Below are 12,882 nucleotides of genomic sequence, written 5' to 3'. Positions count from 1 at the left end.
TATATATATATATATATATGTGGGTGAGTCAACAAGCAAAGTAGGGTCAAAGAGATTGAGATAGCCTTACCTTGTGGAAAATTTGTATTGGAAATCAAAGCAATTTGGAATTATTAAAGGTTTGAGGGGTTGAACATGCTGAGATGTAGCCATAAAATATAGCCACCCACTAACTATCATGACCGCATCATGTCTAACTAATATTATTTTACATATAAAAGAGATTAAATCTAAATTGAATTTGAAAAATTATCTTTCATGTCAACCGCGAAATTATTAAACTTCATTAATGGTTTTAAGTAATTGTCATATATGCCCATCAAGATATAATTTGTTAAATTAATATAATTATTAAATGCAGATACACGTTAATTATGTAAATCTCTTAAAGATTTTAAAATCTTCACTGTCACTTGACAATGTAAAATATAACAATAACTAATCGAACAAGTAAAGTAAACAATGAAGTTTTATATATATATGATTTTTCTTCAATAATTACACTTCTATTTATTAGAAGACAAAAGCCCAATGCCATGCAATATCAGCCCGGGCCATCCCCTATGTTGGGTCGTTGGCTATACTCATATTAGTTTTTTTGAAAGATAGTTGGCTTTAATCATATTAATTTGAACCACCAAGTACTGACAGATTGAATCTGAAAACGGGCAGTGCTGACTTTCAAGAATTTCGGCTGTCAAGATCTTAAACGAATTTGATAAAGAAAAGAATTTGGATTCTTCGAGTTGATGCCTGCTTACACTTGAACATTTCATTTATTGATATATACTTATAAAAAATTATTGCTTATCTAGTCTTGTGTCATAACTCAATTTTTGCATAAGACTATAATGGGTTAGATGAAGTCTTTTGTTCCTTAAAAAGAAAAGTTCTTGTTTTAAACAATGTAATGATATTTGATACTATATTTATAAGGAGTGAGTGATTTCATTTTATATAGAGTAACGTTTCATAATGATATACGTGTAAACACTCATTAACCTTTTATAAAGGTTAACAATTGATAGATTACTAGGTTATCTCACTAGTTAAGGTATATTGATGGCTAATCATTAAAAGCTACTGTTATGACTCGATGATGACGTACTTTTACTCGTAATCCCTTTGTATTTCTTTTTAATATTAATAAAATATATATTTTTTGAAAGCAGTAATTGTATATATATGACATTTGCTATGCTTCACGATTTCATTATTACTTTTCACAAATCAACTCGTAGCTATAATTTGTATTAAGTCAAATATTATTGAGTTATTGACTAGCTTGTGCAGAAGCATTCACCTAAGCGCTACACAAGTTATTGCATATTTGAACTAAGACATAGTCCGTGATGATTGGTATTAAAGCCAACTCTAGGTATTAGCCATATGCTACTAAGAACAATATGTCATTGTTGAAGTGGGAAGGATGTTATGATTCCAACGAGGAATTATGTGAATCTCACATCGTATACTTCCAGTAGATAGAGCCGTAAATCTCACATTAAAAAAAAGCTTTCAAAAGAAAGCCAAGAAAGGATCTCATGATTTTAGAGAAGAGTCACGAATCCAACATCAATTGTGTATTAGATTGAGATTAAAGATTTAAAAGTTCATATCAATTTCAACTTGTGAGATGATTTTTGTGAAATAAAATCATAAATTTCATCAAGAGTTGATATAGACCATGAGACCTTGAAATTTATACAATAAAGGTGGTTGGATTAGTAATGGAAAGGGAATGAGGCAATGAGGGTGATTCAGTAATTGAGGATGCATTCATGCTTGCTAGCTCCTCTGTCCTCCCTGTAAGACAACATAAAACTAGTATTCGGCTTAAGGTTGATGTTGTATAATTGAACCGCAACTCAGAATGACTGTTAAAAGGGTTTTTGTAACTGTACTCATGTTCCATTTAACTTACTAGCCAATAGTACATATTCTGTACAACCTGGTTTCCTCTATCTAGGCTCTAACTCGGTAACCGACACTTCATTGATAGACAACGTGGTTGATTTACTAGAAGATTGATCAGATGATTTCAGCCCCTTTGCTCGTGGATTCAACTCAGTTCTGGAACGAAGGAAAAACGCTGGTTTCTGAGGCAACGGTAAAGAAACAGAGTAACTGTCAAGCATGAGGCCTACTCTTGTCATTGTAGGCCTATTTGCTGGATCTTCCTGAACACATAACAGGCCTATGTGGATACATCTAACAACTTCGTTTCTTGAACAGTTTGCTCTTAAATTGGAATCCAACAATTCCAAAAGAGTTCCATTCGTCCAATGGTTCCAAGACTGCAGCAATTTGTTAAGTAATGTCACATTTAAGGCTTTGATAAAACGAAAGAAAGGTTGATGAACAAACAAATGTACTTACATAGCTTAGGAGGTCGTCAGCACCATCTGATTGATAAAAGGAACTATTCTTTCTGCCGCTTATAATTTCTAGTATTAAGACCCCAAAGCTAAAAACATCTGACTTCATAGAGAACTTTCCATGCATTGCATATTCTGGAGACATATAGCCGCTACAAACAAGCAAGATAAATTATGCAATTGAAGTAACAAAATGAACAATGAATTTCATGTTGCAATATCTGCTGTTGAAACCAAATTAACGCTCCATCATAAGATGATCTTTCATACAAACCAGTCCAGCTATGAATTGTGTTTCCCCTGGTTTCTGCTGCAAGTCAGAATTGTAAGGCAGAACAGATAGGTAAAGTTAAAGAGGGTGGTGAAGGCAGCAAGATCAAACATCTTTATCTTAGTCTCAGTTCGTTATCGGTATACTGGTTGTAGAAAAAGCATTATGGTGACCAGTTCCTTATAGATATTTTGGTTGGAAGGAAAATTATCTACCAATAAATTCTTTTTCAAACGTGGGAAACATGGGATATTCTAACTTACAATGTTCCAACAATTTTTCTTGTGTTCGCCTGAGTTTGATCCACACCAAAAATCCTTGCAGTGCCAAAATCTGAAATTTTTGCATTCATATCCTCATCCAACAACACATTACTAGCTTTGAGATCACGATGGATGATTCTTAGTCGAGAATCTTCATGAAGATAGATAAGTCCTCTAGCAATCCCTCCAACAATTTTGTAACGTCTTGACCAGTCCAAATTTCCTTGTTTTTCAGGGTCTGCACAATCATCAAAATCAATCACATAGTCACTTTTGAAGGATGAAAGAAAACGGAACAAATAAGTAAAGATCAGATTGAAAATTAAGGTCTGTTTCATGGTCAGACATTCTCCTTTCCTAATCAGAATAGAAAGTTGTGTTCAGATGACCATACTGAATAGAAAGTAGTCGAGGCTTTTGTTTGGCACGTATTCATAAATGAGGAGCTTTTCTTCTCCATCCAAGCAAAATCCCAGCAGTCTCACAAGATTTCTATGTTGTAGCTTCGCTAACAGTACCACCTCGTTCTTGAATTGTTCTGCTCCTTGGACAGAGCTCTTAGATAACCTCTTTACGGCTACTTCTTGTCCATTACATAGGTTACCCTGACATTATATGTAAAAACCAAATCTAAGATTACTTTACCTTTTTTCCCTTTAAATTTTGCGAATTTGCGAGTATTAGCAATTTCAATAGATAAGATTTCACAGAATTTTTTTGTAATATATAATTGTGCTTATACCTTGTAGACCTCGCCAAATCCACCTTCACCTATCTTGTTATCCGAAGAGAAATTGTTCGTTGCAGCTTCAATTGTGGCCAAATTAAATTTCAAGGATTCTGAAGTTGGGATTTCTTCCGAAACTAAATAATCAAAGGATAGTTCCATTAAAATAAATGTCATTGACAGAAAACCATAGTGCAACATATAGAAAGTTGGAGATTGTTTACATAAGGGAGCCAATGGTCTTTACCATTTTCTTCAGGTAATGAATCGTATTTCTTGCTTGCCCTCCTTCTCAGCAAAAACAGAGCTAACGCCAAAAGCACCAAACTGATAACTATTGGAGCAACAATGGCGATGATAACTGGTGAAGAGATCTTTCTTTTTCCTGGACACAAAACATGCCCTCAGGAACAGCCTCAGTTACTTGAAACACTTCTAAGTACTTAACTGACAATATTTGCACCCGACTACTACAGGATTGAGGCTTTTAAACTTTACCTTAGGCCTAGGATGAGCGGTTTCGGGATTGAATCAGTGCTGGGGCTTGGGTGTAGGGTTTTCAAAGTGCCTGATAATTTCAGGCAATAAATTGGCTTCCTTTAGCTGAGAAATTGATTAAGAGCTAAGGGACAATGGATTAAGTTATATATGAATTCATACATTGGGCAACATGGGTTTTTGCCTACATTGCCTTGCACCATTATTTAGGACAGAAGTGTGATGTAGCAAAGCAATCGTCCAGAACCTCGCCTAAATTAAGCCCCTGTATTTTATCTGTTGGATCTAAAAATGCATAAGTAAATATTGAACTTATTCTATTTGAAGAATGAAGAATCAAGTAGCTATTTGTTTTGCGCACCCAAAAAATTGAAGAAATTTTGGATCGATTGAAAAAACACACACACAAAAAAAGAAGAAGAAGAAGAAGAAGAACTGACCTTTAGTTGAGTTTGGTGAGGAAGGTGAAGGAACCCGTGATGTGGTGCCATTGAGTTGGTAGAAAGGAAACATTTCATATCTGACATTACAGCTTGGAAGCAAAACTCTTGCACCTTGTTTCCCATCACAGCACGTTGGAATAGTAGCAATGGCACTCTGGAGGCATCTGAAGCAAAGTGCATCGGTTAAATCCGGGGTGCACTGCGCTAGGCTGTACAGTGTTTGGGAGCTAGTAAAATTCGCTTCACCAGCTGCAAACCTTTTGCCCGATTGGTCACCATACGCAGCTCGGTTCTCTAAGCTTGTCATTACGTTTGACAATAACTGATTAAAACGATCTTTGTCCGTGATGCTTGCTGAACTGCTTTTACCCACTGCCGGCACCTCACGAATGATGGAGAAAATGTTTTGATCAGAGTACCGCACAGTACACTCATCGTACCAAATCACACCCAGTTTTTCCGTAAGACAGCGTTGAGCTATGTCGTTGCTAGCACTGGCGACGCAGTCTTGACAGAGATTAGCTGAAACATCTCCCCGGCAAAGAAAAGTTCCGTAGACCAAATTCGGGTCCTGCCCTGCTGTGGTGTTGTAAAATCCGTTCTTACTGCTGCTGGTGTTTGAAGAAAGAGAGGATAGAAGGGTCTTGATATTGGCTTGGTAGGTGCTGTTGGGCGCGAAAGTAGTGGAATTATCACAGGCATAAGAGCTGTATGTAGGCGCTGCTTCATTGCTGAAGCTAAGCAATGTGAATAGAAGCATGACAATTACGAAGGTATTGAGAGAATCCATATCAGATCAATGAGTCTGGGATTTTTTGTTTATTTATTTTTAATGTTAACTAAAATTAACGTGATAGTATTCCAATTCATAATATAAAATTTCAAATCAATTATGATTAATAATTTGAATAGCCACTGTTACAATTGTTTACCGAAACATTTGCAGCCAATAAGCGCTGAAGTCTTATAAAGAGGATGATGATATGGGTGACTCAGTTTGGTGACAGCTGTCCGTACCAGTCGGCTTGAAAGCCCAGTCAACTAACAATTTTCATTTTTAGGTAGAATACTTTCATTTGTTTTAAATTTTAATTAAAATTCTGAAGAGATTTATTATTTTTAAAATAAACACATAATTTTAAAAATTAAATATATAAATTTAATTATTAATCCATTATTAATATTTTCGTTAATTTGATAATATTAAAATAATAATTTTATTTTTTATTAATTTTAAAAATTAATATTATATAATTTTTTATTAATTTTTTTTAAAAAAGCATCTATCAATGTTTTTTATTTTTTTAAAAAAATATATAATAATTTTTAAATTAATAATAAAACAATATTTTAATTATTTTTAAGATGAGAAGTCTATTTCATAAATTAATAAATTTATTTAAAATTTCATTTAAAATTTAAGAATATGAAAATATATACACATTCATGATTTGATTGAAAAAAGACAAGAATCTTTTGCGGCAAATATCAGTCATCTTCCGACTGGCCAAGGTTTACCCAGAGTCATCAAGTCTTGGCAATTCATGTGACGTTTAGGCCATTCAATGCTTGACGCTTGCTCCTCGATAAATAATTGACAAAACATTTCAAACAATGCTTTGAATGCTCTTAACTTTTACGTACATTTAATTTCAATAATGTTTAAGGTTGAAAGGGGTGGGATAAATTATAAAAATTTTATATTATTTAATTTAATTAAATAGGATTAAAAAGATTAATATAGTAAAATTACTATTTATCACAAATTTGAGTAAGATTCGAGTAGTGTTTATATAGTAATTTTATAATAGATATTATTAGAATTTGATTAGAAATAGTGATTTTTAATATTACATTTTAATTTTATATTTATAATATCTTTAATGTAATAATATTTTAAAGATTTATGTAAAGGTGTCAAAAGATTGGACCGCTCTAGCAAACCCATTGTTCTAACTTGATTAAAGTCATAGTATTATATTTATAAATTATGCATTTATTTGATTTTAATTTTTTTAACATATACTTTAAAAATTACTATCATATTGTCTTCTTTTTTTGAATTAAAACTGATCTGAGCAACTTCCTAGCTGAAGTTATTTTCATTTATTGGTAAATCAATATGATACATCTGCTTGTAACTATAATTGAGGAAAGATAGCTCACGACTTCTAAAGTTGTATATGATATGTATCCCCATTGGTTCTTATTCTCAACTCTAAACTACCGAGGATATAAGTCTGAAATGGAAGCTTCATTGACGGAAAATGGAATTGACTTGCTAGCGGATTGGTCCGACCCCTCTTCATTTGTCAGAAAATTCGACTCACTTCTGGGAATGGAGAAAGTGGCTGGAGCTTGCGGTGCTTGGAGAGTAACGGAGTAGCTGTTAAGCATGAGAACAATTGCTGCCATCGTGGGTCGTTCGGCTGGATCTTCCTGAACGCATAACAGGCCGATGTGGATGCATCTAATGACTTCATTGCTAGAATAAGAACTTCTCAGACTTGAATCCAATAATTCCAAGGGTGTTTCGTTGTTCCAGCGCTTCCAAACCTGAAAGACGTTGGGGAATGATGTTTAGTGCTCTGCAATTTATTTCTAGAATACGTTATATAATTTTTCTGGTCATACTCACATAGCTTAAGAGGTCATCGGCTCCATCTGTTGATTGGAAATTGTAGCTTTTCTTTCCAGTAATAAGCTCCAAAATTATGACTCCAAAACTATATACATCAGATTTAACAGAAAATTGTCCATGCATTGCATATTCTGGAGGCATGTAACCACTACAAGCCATGCAACAATGTTAGGCAATGTCATCCTTAGAAATTAAGACAAAAGAAATCTTCTACATTCTTTTTTTTTATCTAGAAAATTTTTTTATTACTTTTAATGGAAACTTAATTACTAATTGTAGGAAAATAATGCTAACATATATAAAATTTTTAAAAACTTACTATGTTCCGACAATTCTACTTGTGTTGCCTTCAGATTGATCAACTCCAAAAATTCTTGCCATACCAAAATCTGAAATTTTTGGATTCATATCATCGTCTAGCAATATATTACTAATTTTGAGATCACGATGTATAATTTTAAGTCGAGAATCCTCATGAAGATAAAGAATTCCTCGCGCTATTCCTCCTATTATCTTGTATCGCTTGATCCAATTTAATTGTCCTTGTTGTTTACGTCCTGGGACATATTTGATATAGTTATAATAATTTGCAGAAAGACAATTTGGTTTCAGAAGTAAAATAAGGTTTGAGCAGACCATACCGAATAGAAAATAGTCAAGGCTCTTGTTGCGAACAAATTCGTAAATGAGTAATTTTTCTTCTCCCTCCAAGCAAAATCCCAAAAGCCTCACAAGATTTCGATGTTGGAGCTTGGCTACCAATACAACTTCATTCTTATATTCTTCTGCACCTTGGCTGGATCTTCCTGATAGCCTTTTAACAGCTATTTCTTGTCCATTAGGGAGTTTGCCCTGATAATTTAAACAATTTCAGTAAGGTACCAAATTAATTTGTTTCCAACAGGTGAAGGTTTCTACCTTGTAGACCGGACCGAATCCTCCTTCACCCAACTTGTTATCAACAGAGAATTTGTTCGTGGCAGCTTCAATGGTGGCAAAATCAAATTGCAAGGACTCCACAGTCGAAATTTCATTTGCAGCTAGATGATAAAAATTTGTACTAAGTATTACCCTTTTGTTTTCACTCCATCGAAGAAATAAAAAATGCTTGATGAATGACTGTGATAGAGAAAATTTACTCTTCTTTACCGTTTTCTTGTTCTACTGCATCGTACTTCTTTCGTTTCCTAGTAAGAAGACAGAAGCCCGCTGCAAAGAGCACCACAGAGACAACAACCGGGACAACAATGGCAATTACAATTGTTGATGAAACTTTGTTTTTCTCTGCACGACAATAAATTCAGGCATACGATAATTAATTGACATGCTAGAAAGTCTAGTATAAAGATTACTGCCTTTTCACTCATCTGATTTTAAGCTTCGGTCCTACCTACTTTACCTTTAGGTTGTGGCGCTGGAGGGGAAGGACGAACTGGTGTCTGTGGTGGCGGTTGCGCTGTGATCCGGTAAAAAGGGTACAATTCATATCTGACGTTACAGCTCGGAAATACGACTCTGCCCCCTTGTTTTCCAAGGCAGCAAATCGGAAGAAAAGCAATTGCTGTTGTAAGGCAGGTATCACAACTGGACACAGGTAAATCCGGAGTGCATTGAGCGAGTGTGTAAAGCGTTTGAAAATTGGTGAAATTGGCTTCTTCAGTAGCAAACTTTTTTCCTGACTGATCAGCAACTGCTCTTGTGGCTATCTCTTTCGTCGTGTTTGCAAGCAAATCCATGAATCGGTCTGGTTGTGAAACATTCCCTGTATTCAACAGTTGCAAACCAGGTTCGCTTTGCCATTTGGAGAAAAAGGACTGGTTGGAGTAACGTAAGGTGCACTCGTCGTAGTAAACCAAAGCCGTTTTCTGGTTGGGGCAACGTCGAAGTATCTCGCCGGAAGCTGTGCTAACACATTCTTGACAGATATCTTGGGTGACATCGCCGCGGCAGAGAAAGAGGCCATAAACAATATCCGGAGGGTCTTGGCCAACGGTGAGGTTATAGAATCCATTTTCACGGGTAGCGTTGGACTGAAGAGACGAGAGAAGGAAATTGAGGTTTCTCTGATAAATGCTATTCCGACTGTAAGTCGTTGTATTTGAATAGCAGTCGGAATCCAAGAAAACAACTGCTGCTTCACTGTTCAGACAGAGCAAGCAAAGGGAGATGCAAAATGAAAGGGTCATGGATATATGAAACGGAACCATGGTGATGATCAGCTCTTGCTATTTTTTTAGAGTACTGGAAGGGGTTTAAATAAGCACTTGCTTCCTCTGGGTGAAATACATCTGTCCACTCCAAGAATTTACAAACTTGGAGGCAAATTTTACAACAAATCATACAATAAACTGTTTAGAAAAAATAATTTCTATTTATAAAAATAAACAAATAAAATAACAAAAAGGGCAGGTTGACGCCATTGAGTGGAAGACTTTGAATCTTAAACCCAAGAATCGAGTGGAAAAGTCAAGGACACTATTGCTTGCGTGGCAAATAAGGATAGGACAGAGAGAGTACGTACTCCAATGGGAATTTAGGCCCTCGAGTCAGGAGAGTAGGCCCAGCAGAGGCAGGAAGACTAACTCATTGACTAGACAATTTTTCTTTTTGAAGGTCCGAAAGATCGAACGGAAATCCTGTGCAATCCATGCCCCCTCCCTGCCCTATCAAAACATTTGAGACGACCCCAACAACCTCCCTCGCAAACCTCACCGTGGCTCAACTGCACTCCCTTCACTATACTAGCAAATCATCCGAGTTTGCATGTATTTTTTTTAATCAAATCAAAGTCCTATATCTAGACTTTAAAACAATTCTTATTAACGGGGCATGCTTTGTGGCAAAAGATTTTCATTCTGTAAGATGCATCTAATTAAATAATTCAGGACTCTGAATATCATATTTTTTACAAGATTTCAACCAAGTATACATGTTTGCGTATCAGAAATCTTGTGCACATGGCTATTGGCACGATGCCAATGACGCATAATCCTGTAGTTCGCCTCACACACATTGGTTATCGAGGGAATAGCTCAGTTATGGATGCCTCATTCACCGTGGCTGACGATGACGTGCTTTTAGATCGATCAGATTTCTGCTCCGAAAACTTACGTCCTGTCATGGTGCCAAAAAAGAATGCCGTTTTTTGGGGTGATGGTAAAGTAACAGAGGAGCTGCTAAGCATGAGAATGACTCTTGCCATTGTTGGCCTTGCACCTGCATCTTCTTGAACGCACAACAGGCCGATCTGAATGCACCTAAGAACTTCATTTCTCACATAAGAATCTTGTAAGGTCGAATCCATCAATTCCATTGGTGTCCCCTTCTTCCAATGTCTCCATACCTGCAACGGCCACGAATTAATTCTCAATACACTACATCTTTTATAAAACTTTCGAATTCAAACTAATTTTATCTTGGACTTACATAGGTTAGAAGGTTATCGGCATATTGTGAGTGACAAAAACTTGTATTCATTTTGCCACATATAATTTCTAGTATCAAAATACCAAAACTAAACACATCAGACTTCTCAGAAAACCGTCCATACATTGCATATTCTGGAGACATGTAACCACTACAATATAACATTGTTAGCAATGAAACAATGACGAAGCAAATGTTGAGTTATAGTGTGATTTTGTCATTTTTTATGGATGAGGACAGAATGTACTAATGCCAAACAAGTAAAGAGAAATGCTTGGCATGGAAATTAACTTACTATGTGCCGACAATTTTCTTGGTACATTCTAGACTTTTATTTTCCCCAACAATTCTTGCCATGCCAAAATCAGAAATTTTTGGTGTCATGTCCTCGTCTAATAAAATATTACCAGTCTTAAGATCACGGTGTATAATTTTGAGGTGTGAATCTGAATGAAGGTATAAAAGCCCTCGAGCAATCCCTTTAATTATTTTGTAACGTTTGGACCAATCCAGTTGCCTTTGCTTTTCAGGATCTGAAGGTTAGGAACCAGAAACAACATGAAAGAGAGGTCATGATAAATTACTATAAATAGAACAAAAACAGTAAGGTAAACCATATATATAAAGGTGCCATCTTTTGGCCAAATTTATTCAAAAGAAGAGATGCCATATGCGTAGAAATTTCAGTGTAATTAGATGCATTGCATGCCTGTTTTATGGTGAAAACTAAAAGTACATATGTTGAAAAAGGCACCAAACCAAATATGAAGTAGTCAAGGCTTCTGTTGGGTACAAATTCATAGATGAGCATCCTCTCCTTTTTGTCTAGGCAATATCCAAATAGCTTCACAAGATTCCGGTGTTGAAGTTTGGCTACCAATAGAACCTCATTTTCGAACTCTTCATCACCTTGTCCAGAGCTTGTTGATAGCCTCTTGACAGCTATTTCTTGTCCATCCGGAAGCGTACCCTAATCAAATTGACACCATAATCATTTCTTGAAATAGTTTATTTTCATTAGTTTTAAAGATCAAGGTTGGATCCCTTCAACTCTCCAACCAATTGTGGTGGAAATTAATGAACTCTACCATGTTATCATGATAAGCTTCATTTCTCACCTTATACACACTCCCAAATCCGCCCTCACCAATTTTGTTAACTTCAGCAAAGTTGTTTGTGGCAGCTTCAACTGTACTCAAATCAAAATGCAGAGATTGCAAATTCCTAGCCTTACTTTTACCTACACATTATACATATAAACCAACAACAGGCAATATATAATGAAAGACATTAGTTACTCAGCAAATCATTTGTACAAGAGAAAATGTAAAGATGTTGTTTATCTGAGCATATTATAGTTAATTTGGGCTTACCATATGGCCTTTTTTGCGCAATTAGTTTCTTCCTTGCTTTCCAGCCCAGAACACAGAAAGAGGAGAAAACCAAGAAGCTAACTGTTGGAGCAACAATTTTGATTACTCTCTGTGATGACATCCCCGTTTTACCTGAATCAAGAAGTATGCTTAGTTACTTTTCTCTGCATTAAAACAAATGATAGAACTCTTTGGTCCCTTGTCTAAAAAAGGAACAGGATTTCCTATCTTTACAGGATAGCTGAATACAAATAGCAAAGTAGGATTAGACCCTGTTAGACTTCTCACGAGTTGTTTGACAGTGCGATTTCAGACTTAGCATCTCGAAAAGAAGAATAGAGCTTTGGATCTATATGTTGCAGATCTACAAACGTAATTAGATGTGAGCAGAACAAAAATTAAACGAATATAGCTCCTCCTTATAGTTCCTTCACTCCTGGAATTTTTGTTCGAACAGTCCTTCAATTTAAGCAAACAATATTTGAACTTTTAGGAAAACTTTGGATTTCCAGAAAAAGTTGATTAAGAAATTCGAAAACTGATTCGAAGACTCTCGGTCCTTGATCTAAATCACACATCAAGCATATTATATTGATCTATTAAACGGACCTGGTGGAGGTGGAGGATGAACAAGAGGAGGTGCAGGCGACGCTGGGAGAGGAGGTGGTATAGTTTCGTTACTTCTGCTGTAGAATGGGGCAACTTGGTATTGCACGGTACAGCTGGGGTACAGAGCAAATGCCTCTGTTTTCCCACTGCAACAATTTGGCAAATCTGCAATAGCTTCCTGAAGGCATCCGTAGCAATCCCTACTGGAAATGTCCGGTGTGCACTGTGCTAGGCTGAAAATTGTTTGGAATCC

The 12,882-nt window shown here is 35.8% G+C and overlaps 3 protein-coding genes across 5 annotated transcripts in view; all 3 read right to left on the bottom strand.

Annotated features, from left to right (window-relative positions):
* Positions 1 to 1,658: 1,658 nt before the first annotated feature.
* On the bottom strand, positions 1,659 to 5,481 carry LOC110423769 (cysteine-rich receptor-like protein kinase 25). Its single transcript, XM_021438127.2, has 7 exons — positions 4,578 to 5,481; positions 3,887 to 4,024; positions 3,655 to 3,776; positions 3,307 to 3,517; positions 2,913 to 3,150; positions 2,380 to 2,530; positions 1,659 to 2,297 (listed from the first exon to the last, which is right to left on the bottom strand). The coding sequence occupies exons 1-7, from the start codon at positions 5,368 to 5,370 to the stop codon at positions 1,962 to 1,964; spliced, it is 1,989 nt and encodes a 662-aa protein (XP_021293802.1). The 5' UTR covers positions 5,371 to 5,481; the 3' UTR covers positions 1,659 to 1,961.
* Positions 5,482 to 6,663: 1,182 nt separating this feature from the next.
* On the bottom strand, positions 6,664 to 9,590 carry LOC110423765 (cysteine-rich receptor-like protein kinase 25). Of its 3 annotated transcripts, none has more exons than XM_021438121.2 (7): positions 8,612 to 9,590; positions 8,371 to 8,505; positions 8,140 to 8,261; positions 7,863 to 8,073; positions 7,541 to 7,610; positions 7,219 to 7,369; positions 6,664 to 7,136 (listed from the first exon to the last, which is right to left on the bottom strand). In XM_021438121.2, exons 1-7 carry the CDS (start codon positions 9,426 to 9,428, stop codon positions 6,804 to 6,806), a joined length of 1,839 nt encoding a protein of 612 aa, XP_021293796.1. In that variant the 5' UTR covers positions 9,429 to 9,590; the 3' UTR covers positions 6,664 to 6,803. The 3 variants fall into 3 exon arrangements, with proteins under 3 accessions (XP_021293796.1, XP_021293794.1, XP_021293795.1); XM_021438119.2 differs by having other exon boundaries at positions 7,541 to 7,778; positions 8,612 to 9,569; XM_021438120.2 differs by having other exon boundaries at positions 7,541 to 7,778; positions 8,621 to 9,561.
* A 453-nt stretch (positions 9,591 to 10,043) lies between these two features.
* LOC110423768 (cysteine-rich receptor-like protein kinase 25) overlaps positions 10,044 to 12,882 on the bottom strand; it is a 3,603-nt gene continuing 764 nt past the window's right edge. The window contains exons 1-7 of the mRNA XM_021438125.2: positions 12,630 to 12,882; positions 12,021 to 12,152; positions 11,766 to 11,887; positions 11,407 to 11,617; positions 10,943 to 11,180; positions 10,648 to 10,798; positions 10,044 to 10,564 (exon numbers count right to left, since the gene is read on the bottom strand). The exon at positions 12,630 to 12,882 is cut by the window's right edge and continues 764 nt beyond it. Coding sequence (XP_021293800.1) covers positions 10,238 to 10,564; positions 10,648 to 10,798; positions 10,943 to 11,180; positions 11,407 to 11,617; positions 11,766 to 11,887; positions 12,021 to 12,152; positions 12,630 to 12,882 — 1,434 coding nt within the window. The 3' untranslated portion in view covers positions 10,044 to 10,237. The remainder of the gene's footprint in view (positions 10,565 to 10,647; positions 10,799 to 10,942; positions 11,181 to 11,406; positions 11,618 to 11,765; positions 11,888 to 12,020; positions 12,153 to 12,629) is intronic.

Source organism: Theobroma umbraticum, unplaced genomic scaffold, assembly GCF_002168275.2.
Source record: "Theobroma umbraticum cultivar Fairchild unplaced genomic scaffold, ASM216827v3 scaffold_204.0, whole genome shotgun sequence".
Taxonomy (NCBI): Eukaryota; Viridiplantae; Streptophyta; class Magnoliopsida; order Malvales; family Malvaceae; genus Theobroma; species Theobroma umbraticum.
The sequence above is the reverse complement of the archived record's forward strand: the minus strand, read 5'-3'. Positions and strand labels throughout refer to the sequence as shown.

Coding starts and splice junctions, on each gene's coding strand:
- LOC110423769 (XM_021438127.2), bottom strand. CDS start 5,370: ATGGATTCTCTCAATACCTTCGTAATTGTCATGCTTCTATTCACATTG. Junction 4,025..4,577: donor CTCACCAAACTCAACTAAAG/GTCAGTTCTTCT, acceptor TTTTGTGTCCAG/GAAAAAGAAAGATCTCTTCA. Junction 3,151..3,306: donor CCTCGACTACTTTCTATTCA/GTATGGTCATCT, acceptor ATGATTGTGCAG/ACCCTGAAAAACAAGGAAAT.
- LOC110423765 (XM_021438119.2), bottom strand. CDS start 9,428: ATGGTTCCGTTTCATATATCCATGACCCTTTCATTTTGCATCTCCCTT. Junction 8,262..8,370: donor TGCAGTAGAACAAGAAAACG/GTAAAGAAGAGT, acceptor TTTATCATCTAG/CTGCAAATGAAATTTCGACT. Junction 7,370..7,540: donor AGTAGAATTGTCGGAACATA/GTAAGTTTTTAA, acceptor CATGGCTTGTAG/TGGTTACATGCCTCCAGAAT.